The 21926-nt window shown below is 43.3% G+C and overlaps 1 protein-coding gene across 3 annotated transcripts in view; it reads left to right on the top strand.

Moving 5' to 3' along the window:
* The window catches only part of hspa12a (heat shock protein 12A), a 142147-nt gene that overhangs the window by 98279 nt on the left and 21942 nt on the right, over positions 1-21926 (top strand). For all 3 annotated transcript variants that reach the window (XM_068052974.1, XM_068052973.1, XM_068052975.1), the window contains exon 7: positions 6060-6231. In XM_068052974.1, coding sequence (XP_067909075.1) covers positions 6060-6231 — 172 coding nt within the window. The remainder of the gene's footprint in view (positions 1-6059; positions 6232-21926) is intronic.

Genomic DNA, 21926 nt, shown 5'->3' with positions numbered 1-21926 from the left:
CAAAGGGTTAGGACCATCGAACATGAGGGGGAAAGCCATCCACAGTAACGGGCACAACTGCAATTGCAGCCGATTTTTGGAGTGGCGCCATCCATATTGAATGCAGCCTCCGATTCCGATGGGCTGGATTTTATGTTGCGGTGGCCGTAAAAGATGGCAGCCTGTATGTGCGGGTTTTACTCCGCAGAGCCCCTGCGACGCCATTTTTAAAGGACTTCGAACCCTTACAAGAAATTTTAATTTTTAAAGGGACCGAAGTGTTAAAATTTAATTTACACATTACATTACATCTGCACTCCCCTCAACCACACCCCCAAGGAGTAATCGAGTCATTAATAGCGCATTTCCCCCCCAAAAATCCTTTGATTCAGATCACGACCTTTCCCCCCGACCTTTAATAACTTTAACCTCAACCCCTTCCCACCATCCCTCCCACCAATCCAAAGAGGTTGACCTCGCTCCCCACCACCGCTCCCCCCCCCCACCCCCCAACGGCTCTGAGAAACTTACCTCCTCCCCCCTCCCCACAGGTGTTGCGCCTCGTTTCCCCGGACGGGGATTCGCAGGCGTGGCAGTGCCGACTGCCAGGCTGAAGATCGCGGCGGCACTTCAGGAGGCGACAGGAACGTCATTAATGCAGGTGAGTTAATTAATTTGAATATTCAAATCCAGGTCCCGTCGCCAAGCGGCGGGGGGGCGGCCACTAGGCCTCACCGCCACCGGCAAAATTGGTACTGGTCCTGCTGGTGTTGAGGTCGGTGGCAGGCCTCACTCAGGGCAATCTTCATGCCCCCCGCCATAGATCCCGACGTCAAGGCCCGTATAAAATCCAGCCCGATGTCTCCCCAGCCTGCTGCTGGGAGGCTGTTACTGTTTCACAGACAGCCTCCTGATGCGACCGGTACTCCATGCACTGGCTGAAAAATCCAGTCAGCATCGGGAGAGTGCTCTTAATTAAGCCCTCAAGGGTTTTAATTGATCATCTGCCATGGCTAAGTGGGTAACCATTCCCACTGTCAACCCGCCTCCACTGGGCATTGAAAATTCAGCCCCAAAAAACAATCCTAACAATTCTCAAAGCTCAAATCAGACTATTCCTTGAATATATGTAACGTTTAACCATGCGAAGATAGTGAGTTATGTATATACTAAATATCAGTGGAACAGACAATATTCAGAACTCATTCTGGAGGCTTCAGTTTTCCCAAACCATTTACATGGCAGGTAGAAATAGATTGGATTAATTTATTAAAATATATCAACTGGGGCTTGATACAGAAATAGTTTAATAACTAATGTAGGAATATAAGAAGGTATAGGACCAAAAAAGACCATTGTGGCCCATCTGGCTGGTCCCAGTGTCTGGGAAATATATCGCACAATTTACATCTTTATCAAACCTTGCATCAGCTACTTACCCAAGTCTCTCTTCAGAAATTTGCTGATACATTGGGCCCTATTGCCTTCCCAGGCAGCTCATTTCATGTTATATATATTCAGGATTTAGCCTGATTAAAGGCGTCTTCTGTCTTTTTAGCTGCTCTGAATTAAAATACTGTTGTGAAGTGTAAAAAAAGAACATCTTCCTGAGACTAGATCTAAACCAGCAATGAAGTAAGTTGATTTTAAGAGACCTGCAAAGAATGTCTGCTTCAAACCTACACATGTTTTCTGACCTGCTGTACAACACAGCACATACATTGGATTGTAATTTAATGTGTGACAGATCTGCAGGTCTCTAGAGGAAGGGGGCAAAGTAAATACCAACAAAATCAAACTCTGTTTAAATCAATTTAATCCAAGTTGATTTTGAACCCCAATATAATTTGATATCAACAAAATGTCACCTCAACTCCAGATTTGCAAATTGGAGCCGGTAACATCAGTTTTGGCTCTGACTGATATCTGCATTAGATCCAATAGCATAACAGTGGATTAAACAAAAATGGCCTGAGAGACACTTAAATATAAATGTTGAAATCAGGCACTTGTTCCATTTCAGAGTGACAAGGTATTCAATCTAAATTATTGCATGGTAACACATCAGAAAAGTAAATTGAAAAGATAGGTACACAATGAATGGGAGTCTTTAGCAGCAGTGGGAAGAAAGAACGATTTGAGGGTAACTATTGATCATTTGGTGAAAGTATCTAATCAACATGAAGTTGTAATCAACTGAGATAATTAAATAATATAAGAACTAGGAGCAGGAGTAGGCAATTCAATCCCTCGAGCCTGCTCCGCCATTCAATAAGATCATGGCTGATCTCATCTCGGTCTCAACTCCACTTTCCTGCCCATTCTCCATAACCCTTCAACCCATTTCTAATTAAAAATCTGTCTATCTCCTCCTTAAATTTACTCAATGTCCCAGCATCCACCGCACTCTGGGGTAGTGTATTCCACAGACTCACAACCCTTTGAGAGAAGTAATTTCTCCTCATCTCTGTTTTAAAGCTGCTACCCCTTATCCTTAAACTATGACCACTCATTCTAGATTGCCCCACCAGAGGAAACATCCTCTCCACGTCTACCTTGTCAATCCCCTTAATCATCTTATATACCTCAATTAGATCTCCTCTCATTCTTCTAAACTCTAGAGAGTAAAGGCCTAAACTCCTCAATCTCTCCATAAGACAAACCCCTCATCTCTGGAATCAATCTAGTGAACCTCCTCTGAACTGCCTCCAATGCAGCTTCATCCTTTCTCAAGTAAGGGCCCACAACTGTATGCAATACTCCAGGTCTGGTCTCACTAATGCCTTGTACAGTTGCAGCAACACTTCCTTACTTTTATACTCTATTCCTTTAGCAATAACTGCCAAAATTCCATTTGCCTTCCTTATTACCTGCTGTACCTGCATAAGTTTTCAAGGATTTTGATGTTAAATCAAACCATCTAAAGATCCAGGAATTATTTCTTTCAATACTGAAATCAAAATCTGTACTAACAACACATTTTGAAATTAATGGAGTTTCAGTCATTGTGGCTGTTTCTGTCTAAAACGGTAAATTTGTGTTGATTCCGTATCTTGTTTGCAACAGTAAAAACTGTTTTATTAGAGCATTCAGAACTCTTGCATTTTTACATGTGTTATGACCAGGTGTTAAAGAGGTCGAGGGTTCCCTCTCAGCCTTCACCTGGTCTTACTGTAACAGGGTTTAATTTTAAACACACCATGTTTTTAAGCTCCCCCTTGGTGAATCTTTGTTCACTGCTTTCCAATTATAAGGCAAAGAAACCAGCACAAACAGGCTTTCTTAGGTTTAAAAAAAGAGAAGTAGATATTTATTAAACTTAAACTCTAACTTGGTTGACGCCTACGGATACACGACGCACCCATGCTAGCATGCATATGCGATACTCACATGCAGATTGGACAGAACAGAACAGAAGAAATAAAGTGGAAAAGTTTGAGGCAATATCTGAAGAGTTGTTGTTACGGTTCTTCAAGCTCACTGTAGAGTCCTTGATTGTAGGTAGATCTTGCTTTTCATTGGGGCCCAGTATTTTTCTTAAACCTTGTTCGCTGTAGGAGACTTTTATCTCTTGGGGTTCATGTGTCTTCAGTGGATTCAGTGGCTTGTGAGAAGAGATGGGAGCAGACAGGAGAGAGCTCTTTTCTGCCCAGGAGCAGAACTCAGGTTGCCCAGCAGGTTAATCGTGTGACTAGCTGGTTTGACCATGTCCGTTTGTGTATTTTAGCAATCAACCTGGAAAGCAAGATCCCCCACCTTCAACATCTGGTGATCAAAAGTCCATTGTGGGTTGAATGTCAGGGAATGGCTGCTTTGTCCTTCCAAACACTATCTGTTAATATGCAAATGTCTTTTCCAGCCGTGGCTGATCTGTTTAACAAGTCCTTTCTTCACTCCAGTAACAGTTTAAAATCAATGTTCATGACAAAATTAATGTGCCTCATTCTTGGCAGGTGGGGACCTAGCATGACACAAGTCATTTCACTTCTTAAATAATTAAAGAAAATATCCCAACCGCCATGAAAATCTCTCAAAGGAGTGTATGATTAGATTTCAAAGGCTGTATTAATATATGTAGCTTCCAGTGTGTGCAAATATATTAATACACAGGGCCCTGTTCTTTGCACACTGAATGAATATGTACAAACATTGCGCCTGTTTTAGCTGAACAAAATAAGTGACAGCCATTCGCTGGTTCATTCCTCAGTGCAATGCCTTGACCAATCAGAGTCAAGCTGCCTGGTTTAAATTTTAAACAAAACTTGGCAGTTAACTGTCAGTCACTGTAAACTGGTGCATTCGCCATGGAAACACCTCTATCAATCAGAGTTCACTTGTCAACCAATCAGTACTCTCTTCTCTTGCAGTATAAGTGTTGTTTTCCCTCACATTGGTTATTCTTGTAATTGTCCTGATGAGTGCAAGACGAAAAGCTTCAGCAACATGTCTCTATTTTCCGCAATAATAATTACTGTGCTGCTGGCACCGTGCAAATGTCACAGCATGGAAGGCAACTGTCAAGAGTGAGTAATGCAGGGTATGAGATTAGATAGATATTCTGGACTTTTACATGATTTACCTTTGTGGGAAGACAGAAAGAAACATTGCAGACCCTTTTCTCCGTAGGTGGATTAGATAGAGCAGATTATATACAATCTGAGGAACGGCTGTGTTTTCCTTATTTCCTGCTTTCTTATATACTTAAATCAACATCTGCTTAAAGAACAAATTGTGCTCTCTGTTGTTCACAGTGAAATGATGATAGGGAGAAATCTAGTATGTAAACTACTTATATAGTTGTGAAGGCATAAAATAGCAAGTACAAGATCAGAGAATGTACAAGACCGATATTAAAAGTTAGAGTAATAATGCCCCTGCAGATCAAGAAATTTTCAAGAATACACGTGATGCCACTGTAGCTGTTTCACCTGGATTTAGGAATACAGGAAAATACATTCAAGTCTATAAATGTTAAACTAGGTGATGTTGGAGTAAATTTTGATCTTCACCATATGGGTGACAATCTAACGGAGTGGACCAACTGCTGTTGCAACACTTGCCCAATTATCATTCAATTGAATTCAATGGAATGAAAATTGGTTCTATAACAGGTGAGCAGTTTATTCTGCCAGATTAACATCTATGTGGTGAAGACAAACATTTTTTCCTGTAGTGAATTATGAAGGAAAGTGGAAACTTGTAAAAGGACGCTGATTAAGCAAGTGGATGAAATGATGCAGATGCAGTTTAATATAACAACGTTTGAGGTGGTACAATGAATGTAAGAATGGCAGAAGAGAGAAAAATTTAAACAAGAAACCATGACAGAGGACGAGACACATGAATAAAAGGATTTAAAGTCCTAATACACAAGTCATTAGCAGTTGGTTCAGAGGTCCCAAAAGTGACAAATAGGAACTTGACGTCATCACAAGAGATATGGATTATCAAAGTAATGAAATACACTACAGTTATGCAGACTGCAATTGGTCAAACCTAATTTGTAATGCTGGGTTTAATATTGAGAATGCACAGTAGGAAGCAAACACTGTGCACCGTAAAAAAACCCAGCAATGACTCACCAGAATAATAACTAGGATGGAGGGACTATGCTATAATGGGAGACTGGATAACTTTGCTTTGATGTGAGGTGGTTAAAGGATGATCTGATTAAGCTGCTTGAAATAATGAAGGGAATTGACAGGGCAGACATCCCAGTAATCATTCTGCATGCAAAAGATTATGAGAATGGCGAGTGCAGTGCTCCTGAAGGCCAGAGATGCATAATCAATTAAGGTATTTAAAAGTGAAATAGATACTTAGGAAGTAAGGGTAATTAAGAGAAATGAAGAATGAGTTATAATCTAGTGCTTCCGGAAGGGAGCAACAGTCACAGGGAGCCCATCTCAGAAATTCATACATGCTAGGTTGTGTATTCACCATTAGGGAATTGGGATTAAAAAGGTGGAACTGCCACGGCTAAGCAAATTGCAGAGCAAGTGCGATAGGCCGAATGCCCTCCTCTGTTCCTAGGCTCATCTTATATAGGACTAATTTTTCTCTTTCATCCACTTCCACAGGCAGGCTTGGCATCTCCTGATTGTCCAGAGCAGCTGATAATTGCACTTGAGCCTGAAGCTGCCTCCATCTACTGCCGGAAACTCCGCCTACATCAGATGATTGATCTCAGTGCCAAGGAGGCTGTCAATGGTTATAGCCCCACTGAAACACTTTCATCTGGAATAACACATGGTATCTTTGTCTGTTTGTTACTTTGCATCATCAGATACCAAATCATTTCTTAATAGAAATCATGTAATATCACTCTCGATGGTATATAATATTCTCCTTACAACCAACATTAGCAAAATAGATTTTTCCTTCCTTTCAAAACCACTCTTAAAGCCAACCTAAGACTACAGTGGCAACCATGAAAAATGTTGAATCCTCTTTCCATATTAAAATCACTCTGTATTTATTTAAAGCATTCATGAAGTAATACTCATAGAGTACCATTTTATTAGCCTCAGCTTACAGAATTTCCTGAACATTGCTTTCATGAAAAGTATTAATCTGAATATTGGGCTTTATTAAAACATTAATGACATTTCACCAAATTCTAAGCTATTCTTTAGCAATTTCTTTTGGAAGCAGCAGACAACTTTCATAGGTAAAGACATCAAATGATTTCCGTGGTGGTGATGACAAGATCCCATTGAATTGATGCATTTAAGATTTTTTAAAATAAATTTTCAGGCCAAATAAAGGTAGTGCTTGTTTTAAAATGCAGATAGTAGGAGGATTAACTCAATCTTTTGAGGACCATTTTCAAAGTTCTGAATAAAAGTATTCTTAGTAATCAAACAGCACCTAAAAGCCACCACTAGATTTTAATTTTTTTCTGATATTTAACGGTATGTTTGTGTAATATATTTTACCAATGTAGCATAAGCCTTTCATGCAGATTATATCAATAGTATTTAAAACAAACTGGAATGTATCTGTGATAAATTACTGAAGTAATCAAAACTTCTCTATTTGAAATGACTGTCGTGGAAGAGAAAGACTCAGTGCTGAATTTTACGCCGCCCCAGTGGGTCAGATGGTGGCGTGGGGGTGATGTAAAATTGAACGGGAGGCTCTGGAAGGCCTTCCCACCCCACTCCCATCTCCATCCAACTTTACGGAGGTCGGGCAGGGGGGCAAACGGCCCGTCCGCCCAAGGCCAATCAAGGCCCTTAAGTGGCCACTTAACGGCCACTTAAGGGCCCTCGCCCGCCTCCATGGGTATTTTACCCGTGGCAAGCGGGCATGCTGGGGACGTGAAAGGCCGCCCAGCGATAGCTGCCAGGTTTTCCGGGCGCCGGCGGGGTGCCATGGCAGTCAGGCACAGGGTGCTCGATTGAGGGCCACCCCACCTCCCAACCTACCCCCAGGAACCAAGGGCCCCCCCCCTTCCCCCAAATGACTACCCTTGCCTCGCCGCCAAGACCAATCACCCCCCCGGCGAGGCAAACTGCCTCCATGGCATTGGCTGGGCTGCAGTCCCAGCAATGGCCACCGCTCCCGGTGGCGCTGCTGGGACTAAGAGCTGCTGGCCCACTGATTGGCCAGCAGCTCACTGAGGTGGGACCTCCTTCCTTAAGTGGGTGGAAGTCCCGCCTCGGGACAGTTAAAGCCCGGGGACCCGTAAAATGCGGGTCGGATCCCCGGGCTAGGTGGAAGCAGGTTCGCCACTGAGGCAAAAGTCAGTGGCGAGTCCCGTCCGCCTACAGTAAAATCCAGCCCTCAATTCCTTGGAAATAATCTAAATTGTAATGTTCCACAAGTCAAAATTCTCTCATAATGCAATGTTCTAGAAATGAGAAGTCTCTCAAATTCCCTCATTCAGTGCTGAATTAGCTGATTCCATCTGAGCCGGTGGTATGGGTACAAAAATTAGCCTAACCACTCCTGAGCTTCTAAAGGGCATTTCAGTTCATGCTGCACTAGCTATTGCTGAAATGCGCTTGTATGTCTGTGTGCGTATCTATGCGTGCATGAGTGTATGTGTCTGTGTGTGTGCGGTGTGCGTCTGTGAGTCTGTGCGCATGGTGTGTCTGTGTGTGTGTGGACATGGAGTGGGGACACATCAGGCTCCCACAGTTGAATAACTTGCCTTCAATCACTATCTGGGCTCACAGATGAAGAATACATGCCTGAGTGAGGTATTGAAATAAAGTAAATGCCAATAGAATTGCACCCCATTGTTGGTTCAGGAGAGAGGGGAAAAACAAAATTCTTTTAAAATTCCTCAGTTCATAAATGTAACGCTAAACTGCAATAATTCCAGTTATCCATGATCAAATCTGTATCATGACTATCGGTAGCCTTTTAAAATTTAATATCAAACGATGACATTGGATGTTTCGATACTTGACCATACGGAGACTGTTTTACAAGCCTGCACTGGCAGTAGACAGTCTCACCAACCAACTGTGCATATTGGGAATCCAGATTTTCCAATCCCTAGTGGTAAGCTATGGTGCAGTGTGCACTTAAATGTCTGAAATACATTGCCTGTCAGTGAGGCTTACTGTCACTGCATGGACTCATAAAGTCAGCCTGTATCCCAGTGGTGGGGTAATATTCATTCTAGCTGCAGTACTGTGAATGTTCAAATTATGCTTAATTTTTTCATCTGATTTGTGCATTAAGTTTTTTTTTACAAAAATAATCAGAAGGTCAGGCAAATCCTTAGAGAGAGAAGAATTAATGTTTCTGATTGATTCAGGTTGATGACCTTTCATCATAGTTTTGATGCTGCCTGACCTGCCGAGTATTTTCAGCATTTTCTATTTTTAAGTATTTAATTTTCATTGGTTTAATTGAGTATGAAATTGTAAAACAGAGTGATTTGGACATCATTGCTCAGCAGGTATGATGTGGAATGATGCAGCTGTGGCACTTCTTGGAAGGTGTGTGGAATTATTGCCTGGAACACACTCTTCCTGGCCGCACTGCTGGCACCTTTGCTAATTCCTCATTGATTTACATTCTGCCATGGCTTTACCTTCCTAATTATTGAGATAATTCTGGGGGCCTTTTCCAGCTGGAAGCTGTGGAACATGCAGCAGAGGATAAATATCCTGGAAATGCTGGGAGAGGGTAAGCTGTAAGGCTAACCCTGATCTGTTCATACAAGTAAAGCACTACTTCAAGATATTAATGGCATGTTTGATCGTTCTGGTTGTAAGCATGCGTTTCATTGCACACAACATGATTAGTGCATACATGTCATGAGTGTTATTTCATAAAGGAGAAGCCACCCCTGCCAAGTAAACACACCCAAACCACTTTGTCCTGTATTTTAATCCTTAATTTCTCAAATACCACCTATTGCCATTCATGCTGGGCTCCTGCAAAGTCAAGTGCAGAGCACTTATTTCCTTCATTGCAAATAAATGCATGTTGGCAACTGGAGTTAATATGACTCTGCCCCTTGGTGCTTGTGCTTAGTTTCACATGTCTGACATCTAATCTACCATTCCTTCGAGTTAAGAGAAAATCTGTTGACTGGCAACAGGATTTCACAAGCACCTGTTTGTGATATTGGTGACCCTAGACATCTCTGTGCTGTGCATTGGGACCCTTTATGTAAGTTAGCAGCATCTGACACTGCCATCACATGCTTAAGCTACCTCTTCCCAAGCCTGGAGCTTCTGAGGAAAAAGCTATCAGTCCCTTTAAGCATGTGCTGTCTCTACCAAGTCTTTGCAGATGAGTTTGCAGTTCTTGGCAAATTAAAATGGCTTTTCTCAAGCAGTAACACCGTTAATAACAGCTGGTTGGTGAGTGGACAGCTAGCCTTGTCTTTCCAATGCTATTTCAGATGCTGCACTGTTTATAATTGCAGCTCACAGCTGCTTCAGGGAATCGGGTGCTGCCCTGCATTTTACAGCTGAGCCACTGTGCAAGAAATTTTAGTCCACAGACTGAAAATAAGAATATCATGGGTAAAACAGTATGAAAGACCACCCCAAAAAACACTTAATAATCAACAATTAGTGCAAGAATTTCCAGACTGTACTGTTTCATTTTTTTAACTCTGAATTTTCTGAGGATATTATTTCTGAATTATTGCTACCTGAAGGAGTTTTCAGGCAGACTCTGCTCCTGAACAGCAAGGAGTATGAAAAGCCTAATAGAAGTGTGTCATGGTGCCTATGGTGAAATTTGATTTTTCAGTAGGTGTTGCTATTCTAATGTGCATTTTAAAATAAATATTGGGTTGGAGTTTTATTTTAAATGGAATGTCATCTTGTTATTGACTGTTGCACTTTTATCCGTTTACAATTCTGGCAAGATGTCTTGTGAGATATTTTTCAAGTATTATTTCCTCTTTATTACCTATTAGCCTTTCAGACATTAAAGGAGCATTATCTTCATGAAAAACTGTTTAACAAAACTTTCTATTTTGTAAAACCCAAAATAGTCAACTATGATTTTCATCGCAATGAGGTTACATGCAAGTGGCATGCAAACCTTTGATGTAATTTATACCATTATATTGTGTTTAACGACTCATGAGAAAACACTTTTTCATAAAAGTAGTGATCCCAAAAATCTATGCTGTTCCAATATACTCCCTATTTCCCATTTGGAATGGCTGAAAAATTGGTAGGACCCAGATATGGCAGATCCCGACTTTACATAGAACGTTGAGTGAGCCGTGGCAAGAGGCAGGTAGTCCCAGAAGTAGGAGATTCTGCATCGCTCGGTGGGAGGCAGAATATGATTGGTGGAGATACCTCTGGTCAGACCAGAGGTATCTCGCCAACAACCAGTAGTTGTGAGCTGAACCGAGGGATTCAGGCTCGGATATGACCTAGGCATCTGAAGATTTAGGAGGGTAATTTGTTTTGAAATTTTACAGTACCTCTGATGACAGGGGCTCTTGCCAATGGCAGGCTAAATAGGGAACCTCCCCCTAACCCTAAAAAGTCCACTGAGTGCTTACACAATCCTGACATGATTTCTGGCACCACTGGCCCATGGATTTTCAGATCCAGTCGACCATTAGCAGCTTCAATTCTTCTTTTATACAATGTTTGTAAAAATGATTATGTAAAGACATAATTTCCAAATAGTTTTCAGGAATTGTATGGAACAATGGAATATTGTTTGGTTTCTACTAGCCTTGCACTAAATTAACACAAATGTGATCCTGTTATATTTTTAATTTGGCTTCTGTTGTCCTGCATGCTTTGTTACTAACGTTTGTCAAAGCTTTCTGAAAATGTTTCATTCATTGCTTAGCACATTCCGTGGGCAAAGAAAATACTTGCAAATAATCAATGTTAAATGCTTGAGAAGTTAATTGTGTCAAAAGACACTGTCAATGTATTTAACGTTTATACTGAAAGAATTAATCACAGATAAAAGAATGATACAATAAACTCCCTTCTTCTTCTTTGGCCTCCTTGTCTCGAGAGACAGTGGGTAAGTGGCTGGAGGTCGTCAGTGGTTAGTGGAGCAGCGCGTGGAGTGGCTATCAAGGCCAATTCTAGAGTTACAGATTCTTCCACAGGCGCTGCAGATAAAATTGTTTGTCGGGGCTGTTACACAGTTGGCTCTCTCCTTGCGCTTCTGTCTTTTTCCTGCCAACTGCTAAGTCTCTTCGACTTGCCACTCTTTAGCCCCACCTTTATGTCTGTCCACCAGCTCTGTCGATCACTGGCAACTGACTACCACGACTTGTGGTCAGTGCATAGGACATCATGTCGTGTTTGCAAACGTCTTTAAAGCGGAGACATGGACGGCCGGTGGGTCTGATACCAGTGACTAGCTCGCTGCACAATACGTCCTTGGGGATCCTGCCATCTTCCATGCGACTCACATGGCCAAGCCATCTTAAGCGCTGCTGGCTCAGTAGGGTGTATATGCTGAGGATGTTGGCCACCTTGAGGACCTCTGCATTGGAGATACGGTCCTGCCACCTGATGCCAAAGATTCTCCGGAGGCAGCGAAGATGGAATGAGTTGAGATGTCACTCTTGGCTGGCATACGTTGTCCAGGCCTCGCTGCCATGGAGCAAGGTACTGACTGAGGACACAGGCTTGAAACACTCAGACTTCTATGTTCTATGTCAGTGCGCCATTTTCCCACACCCTCTTGGCCAGTCTGGACATAGCAGCGGACGCCTTTCCCATGCGCTTGTTGATTTCTGCATGGAGAGACAGGTTACTGGTGATAGTTGAGCCTAGGTAGGTGAACTCTTGAACCACTTCCAGGGCGTGGCCGCCGATATTGATGGATGGAGCATTTCTGATGTCCTGTCCCATGATGTTGCTTTTCTTGAGGCTGATGGTTAGGTCAAATTCATTGCAGGCAGCCGCAATCCTGTCGATGAGTCTCTGCAGACACTCTTCTGTGTGAGATGTTAATGCAACATCGTCAGCAAAGAGGAGTTCCCTGATGAGAATCTTCCATACTTTGGTCTTCGCTCTAAGACGGGCATGGTTGAACAACCTGCCATCTGATCTTGTGTGGAGGAAAATTCCTTCTTCTGAAGACTTGAACGCATGTGAGAGCAGCAGTGAGAAGAAGATCCCAAACAGTGTAGGTGCGAGAACACAGTCCTGTTTCACGCCACTCAGGATAGGAAAGGGGTCTGATGAGGCACCGCTATGCTGAATTGTGCCTTTCATATTGTCATGGAATGAGGTGATACTTAGTAGCTTTGGTGGACATCCGATCTTTGCTAGTAGTCTGAAGAGACCACGTCTGCTGACAAGGTTAAAAGCTTTGTTGAGATCTATGAAAGCAACGTAGAGGGGCATCTGTTGTTCGCGGCATTTCTCCTGTAGCTGGCGACGGGAGAACAGCATGTCAATGGTGGATCTCTCTGCTCGAAAGCCGCACTGTGCCTCAGTGTAGACACGCTCAGCCAGCTTCTGGAGTCTGTTTAAAATGACTCGAGCGAAGACTTTCCCCACTATGCTGAGCAGGGAGATTCCACGGTAGTTGTTGCAGTCACTGCGGTCACTCTTCTTCTTATAGAGGGTGATGATATTGGCATTGCGCATGTCCTGTGGTACTGCTCCCTCATCCCAGCACAGGCAAAGCAGTTCATGGAGTGCTGAGAAGTGTAGCAGGCTTGGCACTCTTGATTATTTCAGGGGTAATGCCATTCTTTCCAGGGGCCTTTCCGCTGGCTAGAGAATCAATGACATCACTGAGTTCCGATTTTGTTGGCTGTTTGTCCAGCTCATCCATGACTGGCAGAGACTGGACTGCATTGAGGGAGGTATCAGTGACAACATTTTCCCTGAAGTACAGTTCTAGGTAGTCCTCCACCCAGTGGTCCACTTGCTTGCGTTGGTCAGTGATCGTGTCCCCTGGTTTAGACTTGAGGGGGGGCGAACTTCTTGATGATTGGCCCAAAAGCTCTCTTAGTGCCATCATACATTCCTCTGATGTTTCCGGTGTCGGAGGCCAGCTGAATATGACTGCATAGGTGTTGCCAGTAGTCATATGCACAGCGCCTGGCTGTTCTTTGTGCAGTGCTTCTGGCTACTTTAAGTGCTACGGATGTTAACTCTTTGGGGGCTTTCTTGTAGTTCAACAGTGCAGTGCGCTTAGCAGCTATAACAGGTTCCAGCTCTTCAAAGTGAGATTAAAACCAGTCTGCATTCTGCTTCACACGTTTGCCAAAGGTGATCATTGCTGAGTCATAGATGGCGCCTCTGATGTTGGCCCACTTCGTCTCTGCATCATCTGTGGGAGTGTTTTGAAGGGCTTTTTCAAGTGAATTTAGAAACTTATGTAACAGCTATAGATAAGAAATTCTGTTAGTGTTGATATGTGGGCAACCCTTCTGCTTGGAGTGATGTAGCTTCTTTGGTTTGAGTCTAACCTTGCTGCACACCAGGGAGTGGTCAGTGTTGAAGTCCGCACTGTGGAAGCTGCATGTGATTTGGACACTGTTTATAGAGGCTCCCCTTGTGATGATGAGGTCCAGCTGGTGCCAACGACATGATTTTGGGTGCCTCCATGAAACCTGGTGACAGGGTTTAGTATGAAAGAACGAGTTGGTGATGCAGAGGTTGTGATAGGTTGAGAACTCTAGCAGTCTCTATCCATTCTTATTCATCCTTCCAATGCCATAGTACCCAAGGCAGGAGGGCCATGAGTCATGGTCGGCCCCAACCCTGGCGTTCAAGTCCCCAGCAGGAACAAACGTTCGATATTAGGAATGCTACTAATGATATTATGGAGTTCCTCATAGAACTGGTCTTGAACTTCAGGTGGGGAGCAGAATGTTGGAGCATAGATGCTGAGTAGGTGTGCTGGACCAGAGGCGGTGAGCGTTCCCAGCCATTTGAAGATGGCTCTAATCAAATTCATTGAAAAAATATATCAAATGCAGGACTTTGTATGTTAATAGAAGAAAAGATTTGTAATACTCTTTCTTAGTAAGTCAGACATTACATTTTGCATGCACTTCTTTGATTTGAATCACTTTCTGCTAAATGTAGCACAAACCTGCTGGATTTGTGCATCCCCATTTTGCTTGCTCAAGATTTGTCTTGTTCATGTCATTTTGAAGCAAGAGAATCGGGGGCACAAAGCTACGGTTTACATTAATGTACAAATATTGGTTGCATTTATTGCCAGCCAAAAAGCAGCAATTGCAAGACAACAGTTTGTGGGATAAGCCAATCCAATAGCCCGCCTTCACTTTGTAGTGTTCTATGAACAGACATCCAGAATCATCACAAGGATTAAGACCAAGGGCTGAATTTTCCCAGCCCTTTGGAGACAGGCTGGGCAGCTGGAGGGCTGGGAATATAGCAGGTGAAGGCATCGGGAGGGGAGCCCAATGTCATCCTGCCACCATGGCATATTACCAGCAGTGGGAACCTCAGTGTTCAGTGGATTGGCCGCTCACTGAGTAGCCAAATGAACCACTTAAGGGCCCAATTAAGGGCCACTTCCTGCCCCGCTGGCATTTTGTCACATCATGCGGGGGTCAACCCTGGCAGTGTCCCAGCAGATTCCTGGGGCACCCACAGTTAAGATGCCACCAGCCAGCTCAAGAAAACTTATCATGTCTTCAAGGGCACCACGCCATAGAGGCGCCCTCTCTTTCTTATTGCAGTCTCAGCAGTGGCCACCGCTGCCGAAGCTGCTGAGCTCTGATTGGGCAGGCAGCTCTAGGGAGTGGACTGCTATCCTTGATTGGACGGTGGTTCTGGTGTCACCACCGGCACAGGGTCGGCTCTTGCTTTCAGCCTCAGCGGCAGGACTTGATCGTCCCTGGAAAAATTCAGCCCCATGAGTTTCAGCAAAACTCCAATAGGAAAGAATAAGGGAAAGCTAAACAGGGGAAAGCAGTGCTTTCTGAGAGAGCTGGGGTTATGCATCTTCTGAACAGTACGTGATCCATTTTCCAGTTCATAATGGAAATGAGAATCAATTAATCAGTTTCATATTCAGTTTATTTATTTTTCTGTATCCATTTAATATTTTATATCTTCTTAATGTCCTTTGCGTAACAATATTTACTGAACATGGGTAGAAGTGTTAATCTCCCAGTGCTTCTCTGTATGTTGAATGATGTAGGCTGAATAACTGCTGATTCCCTTCCGATGAAGGGTCACTGACCCGAAACGTTAACTCTGCTTCTCTTTCCACAGATGCTGCCAGACCTGCTGAGTGGTTCCAGCATTTCTTGTTTTTATTCCTGATTCCCTTCCCTCCCTTCAGTGTCACTTTAATGTTTGCTTCTGATGGGACAGCCAACCTCTGGAAACCTCTGTGGGAGCAAACCTCCAAGGTGCCTGAAGCCTGGTGCACCACTGACCATTTAATAAAAATCTGTATTATTCATTATTATAATCTCTATATAATTCAAAAACTAAAGATGGAATCTAGCGCTTTCTGCTAAACACCCTGCAAAATTCTAAAATGAACACTGAACAATCTGCTTCACAATATCATAACATTCCAACAATCACTGCAGAAGGAAAAATGAGATGTTATTTGAATGCTGATTTTCACAATGTGCAGTGGAGATAAGCTTATGATCAAAGAATTCAGCCCTTTGTGAAAAGGAAACATTTTGAAATCAATTTGGGTTTAAAAAAAAATGGGAGTTCTATCTTAATTTGGTGTTAAGTGTCCACTTAGCAAGTAATTGTTACTTTGAGACCAAAAGAAGGCATCTCTTTGGGGTTGTTTTCATTAGAATGGAGGAGATTACAGGGCAATTTGATACAGGTAATTAAAATGATGTAAGGGATGAGACAAAGTAAACAGGAAAAGACTGCTTCCAGTGGTTAAGGGATCTTAACAAAGGGACATATTTAATCGTAGAATCTTAAAACTATTATATATAAAATTCATCAGGAAAGGGAATAGTGCCAGGGGACTGGAGGATAGCTGAAGTTATTCTTATATATAAAAAGGGAGATAGAACAAGTCTAGGGAACTATAAACCAATTAGCTTAGTGTCAGCATTGAGCTTCTCCTATGCTGTTAATACTTTGTAATTGTACAGCACAGAAGGAGGCCATTCAGCCTATCATGCCGGTGCCGGCTCATTGAAAGAACTATCAAATTTAGTCCCACTCCCAGCTTTTTTCGCACAACCCTGCAAATTAGATATCTTCAAGTACATGTCCAATTGCCTTTTGAAAGTTCCATTCTTTCAGGTAGTGTGAAAAGAATCTCATTTCCTCTATAATTCATTTGCCAATTATTTTAAATCTGCGTTCTCTGGTTACCAACCCACTTTCCAGAGGAAACAGTGGGCTGAATTTTATGGGCCCCCTAGGGATGGGAATGGAGGCGGGGGGGGGGGGGTGCGTGGTGGGGGTCAGAGGGTGGAGTCCATTAAATTGGACGGGAAGCTGGGGGGATGAAATTCCCATTGCCTTCCCACCGTCATTCAACTTAATCTGGGGCGGTGAAGGCCAAGGACAGCTTTATGGCCCAGAGGCTAATTAATGGCCACTTAATGGCATCAAATCCGCTGCTGCTGGTATTTTACCAGTGGCGGGGCATGGGGGCGCCTTCACCACCGGAGGAGGCCTCCCAGTAGGTCAAAACGACCTCCTTGTGGGCTTGGTGGGGGCCCTGCGGCGGCAAAACCCACCCCTCTACCATCGCCCCCGCCCGCCCTCTGTAACCAACACCCCCAACCAACCTCGCTGGAGCCTGCCTGACTGCCCCGGCGAGCCCACCCCCACTTACCTTCAGTCCAGGCTCCTTTGATGCTCTTTCTCAAGTGATCGCTGCAGTTCAAGCAGTGGCCACCACTCCAGGTGGCATTTCTGGGACTGCCGAGCTGCTGGCGCTCTGACTGGCTGGCTGCTCTCGGAGGTGGGAGCCCATCCTTAAGGGGAGGGGACCCCAGCACTGAGCATTTAATTCAGTTAATTTCCCGAACGCTGTTAAATACAGCCGGGGGTCCTCCAAAGAGCCAATGTGGGGTTTCCTTGCCTTCTGGGCCTGCCCCCAGGACCCTTGCCGGTTGTACAAAATCCAGCCCAGTATCTCTGTACTTGCTCTATCAGAAGCCCTAATATATTTGAATAGCTCCATCAGGTCTTTCCTTAACCTTCTCTGCTAGAAGTAGATCAATCCTAGCTTCTCCAATTTCTCCACATACCTAAAGTCCCTCATCCCGATATCCTAGTAAGTCTCCTCCGTACCCTCTCCAAGGCCTTGCTTGACATCCATTCTAAAGTGTGGTACCCAGAATTGTACAAAATGTTCCAACTGAGGCCTAACCAACGATTTTGAAAGGTTTAGCATGACTTTCTTATTTTTATATTCAGTGTCCCTATTTACAAAGCCAAGTGTCTTACAGGCTTTCTTAATTGCCTTATCAACTGGCCCTGAAACCTAAAGGATTTATGAATATGCACCCCCAGATCCCTTAGCTGTTGTATTCCCTTCAAAATAGACCATTTAAATTATAAAATGAAAACAGAAAATGCTGGAGAAACTCAGCAGGTCAGGCAGCATCTGTGGAGAGAGAAAGGTCAATGATCTTTCGTCAGAACAAATAGATTATACTGCATCTCTATGTTGTTCCACCCAGAATGCATTACTTCACCTTTATTAAATTTTATCTATGTTTCTGTCCCTGTCCCTAGTTTGTATATGTTCTCCTGCAACAATCCTGTTTTCTATTAACAATATTGAAAAGTTTTGTATCATCCTTCAAACTTCAAAATTGTCCTTCATAACCAAGTCCAAGTCATTTATATATAAAACAAGGAAAGCAATGGTTGTAATGAGGGACCCCACTGCATGATTCTCTCCAGTCAGAGAAACATCCATTCACCACTACTCTCTGCCACTTATCCTATAACCTATTACATACCTAGGGTGCCATTGTCCTTTTAATCCCATTTGCTTCTATGTTCCAAGTAAGTATATTACATAGTAGTTTATCAACTGCCTTTTGAACATTCATATATACACCTACCAAACTACCTTCAACCCTTTCTGTTACTCCATCAAAGAACTCAAACAGCTTAGTCAGACACAATTTGCTATTAACAAGTCTGTCAATTATTAACCTACGCTTCTCCAAATGATAATTTATCCTTGATAATGGTCTCTAGCAATGTTTCCTTTCAGCTGCATGATATGCAACAACCCGAAAGTCTCTGCGCAGGTCGAACACAAGTTGGCCCATTTAAATTACCGCGCATGCTTGGCCAAGCAAAATTTTTTAAAGGGGTTGTACAATTAAAGAAATCTCCCATGTATTTGGAAAAAAAATTATGGCGAACACGGTTCTCGTAGTTTTCTCACCACTGATATTAAAATGATTGGTCTGTAGTTACCAGATTTATACATCTCCCATTTTTTGAACAGAGGTGTAACATTTGTAATCCTCCATTTCTCTAGCACCACTCCCATATCCAAGGAGGGTTGGAAGATTGTGTTCAGAACTTCTGCTATCTCCACCCTAGCTTCCCTCAGCAACCTAGGATGCATTTCATCTGGACCGAGTGACTTGTTAACTTTGAGTAATGCCAACCTATTCTGCCCCTCCTTTCTATTTATTTTTATCCTCCTCTATTGCAACATTAACTTCATCCTCTTTTGTGAAGACAGTTGCAAAGTATTTAGTCGGTACCTTAGTCATGTCCAATGCCTCCACAAGAAGATTTCCATTTTGTCCCTAAATGGGCCCACCATTCCATTAATCATCCTTTTTTTAAATATGTTTACAAAAGATTTTTGGGTTCTCTTCTATGTTGCCCACTAACCTTTTCTCATTTTCTCTCTTTGCCCTTCTAACATCTTTTTTCAATATCCCCTGTGCTCTCTGTATTCTGCCTTGTTTTTGACTGTATTCTGTACCTGACATTTATCATAAACCTCCTTCTTCTGTTTTATTTTAATCACTTTGTCAGCCATATGGATGCCCTATCCTTCTCCCTTATGGGACTATGCTTGGTTTGTACCCACACAGGGCTGAATTTTGTTTAGCTCCCAACATCGGGCTCCGTGGCGGGTGGATGGGGGGGGTGGGGGGTGGTGGTGCCGGAAGGTCACACCAGCAGCCGCCTGCCATGGAGCCCTACGCCAGGATTTCCAGGCCCAATCTTCCTGGCAGCAGTGAGGCTCCCTGGCGCCCCCACCCCACCCCAGCTCCCGCTCGGCAACAGGACCCAACTTAATTTATTCATGATGTTTATTTAAATATTTAAACAGACCGTTCACTGCGATCTTGCTGGCTGTCTGCGATCTTGCGTGCGGCAACCAGCACTCGCACCTTGACTTTCCCGTCCAGGGAAAGCTGGGGCCACCGATGTGGGGAAGCGGGGAATTTCGGATTTTTACTGTTGTGGGGAACAGGGTCAAATCTGCATGTGTAGTGTCGGGGAGGGGGGAAGGGGTGCCCTCTGCACTTTGTCACATATTAAATGCCTGTGTTTTGCGTGGGTGAGGGAAACAGGGCAGCCACTTATTTCTTTTGTATTGTGGGGTGGGGGCGGGGGGTATGGGCCAAAAATCAATTCACAATGTTTTTTGGGGGAGGGGGGTGTGGTGTGGGGTACGGGCTTCAAATGTACAGTTCTGGCAGCCCTTTAAAAATGGCGCAAGTGCCTGTGCAGAGGCAGCCGATGCGTTGCAGAGCTCGCCCCTTCCACGTTATTGGGGGGGAGTAGATGAGTACACAGCGGCATGGCGGCACGCAGCCCACATGTGCGGGCCACCATTTTTAAAATTCAGCCCACTGCCACTGCCTTGAAGGCCTGCCATTGCTCATTTACCGTTTCCTGGCAAATCTTTGTTTCTAGTTTACCTGTGCTGTATCCATTCACAAATCACTAAAATTGGTTCTCTTCCAGATGGGTATTTTCACCTTTCATTTTTCTGTGCCCCTTTCCATAATTAATTTAAACCTAATTATATTATGATCACTATTACCAAGCTGTTCTTCTACTGCAACACACGCCACTTGCCCTACTTCATTCACCAGAACCAGATCCAGCACTGCTTCCTTCCACAATATGAGTATAAGAATAATTGTAAGAGATTTAGCAATGAAAGCTGATTTTCTTTGCACAAAGGGTTATGAGGCTTGCAATGCACTACCAGATTTAGTGATTGAAGCTGAAACGTCAACATTTAAGATAAGGTTAGATGGATGGATGGTTGAAGGACAGGATGGGTATAAAGGGAAATGGCAATCGAGTTGGCAATGCTTACATGGAAGACAAATGCCAACAGATGCTGCCAGACCTGCTGAGTATTTCCAGCACTTTCTGTTTTTATTTGAGATTTCCAGCATCTGCAGTATTTTGGTTTTGTTTTAGTGCCAACATGGACTGGTTGGGCTACTTAACTGTTTCTGTTTTGTAATTTCTATTTTTATAAATTCATTCATGGGATGTGGGCGTCACTGGCCAGGCCAGCATTTATTGCCCATCCCTAATTGCCCTTGAGAAGGTGGTGGTGAGCTGCCTTCTTGAACTGCTGCAGTCCTTGTGGTGTAGGTACACCAACAGTCTGTTAGGAAGAGAGTTCCAGGATTTTGGCCCAGCAGCAGTGATGGAATAGCGATATAGTTCCAAGTCAGGATGGTGTGTAGCTTGGAGGGAAACTTGCAGGTGGTGGTGTTCCCATGCACCTGTTGCCCTTGTCCTTCTAGGTGGTAGAGGCCGCGGGTTTGGAAGGTGCTGTCTAAGGAGCCTTGGTGAGTTGTAATAACCTATAGATAATATTTGATCAAAAACAGGCCTTTCCGTGCTTTTGGCTTGTCTTTGGCTGACAGGACAAAGTGGTATAAAGGATCTCAAACAAAACAGGGAATCTGTAACTGCAACCAATGCATGTTATGCAACTTGGATGACCATGCTAGTCAAGGAGAGTAAGAACATATGAAAACAAGTACACTTTTGCAATTGCTTTAAGCTCAAGATATTTGTTCACTTAAATTATATACATGGAACAGTTTAACTTGTTCATTTACTGAAGCAAGGCAGTGGAGCAGTTCTATTCTCAAAATTTGACCCTTTTGCAACTAAAATCTCACATCAGTGTCTATGGAGTGAAATGTTCAGTCAGCAGACCAGAGTTATACTGCTGACTATGCATCACTCTTAGTTACTCTGACATTAACTATGGAGAAGCACTGCAGAGTTACACCTGATTTAGCCTTGGTAGTTAAATTTTAATCTCATACTTTTCTGTGGGGTTCATTTTTCACTGCAGAATGAAAAGCTCTACTTGAAAGTGTATGAGAAAATAAGAAAGCCATGAACTGGACCATTCTTGGTGATGAATATACACATTCGCTTGTGGATTTAGCTTGAATAATGGTTAAATTAAGATTATAATGATCATATTCTGACTTCATGCTCCAGCGGGTAGCTTTGGCCACTGGGAGCTCTGTTGAAAATTAAGTCACAAATGAACATGATTTTCTGACT

The sequence above is a fragment of the Heterodontus francisci genome, chromosome 20 (genome assembly GCF_036365525.1).
Source record: "Heterodontus francisci isolate sHetFra1 chromosome 20, sHetFra1.hap1, whole genome shotgun sequence".
NCBI lineage: Eukaryota > Metazoa > Chordata > Chondrichthyes > Heterodontiformes > Heterodontidae > Heterodontus > Heterodontus francisci.
Note: the sequence above shows the minus strand (reverse complement) of the source record. Positions and strands in the feature narration are given on the sequence as shown.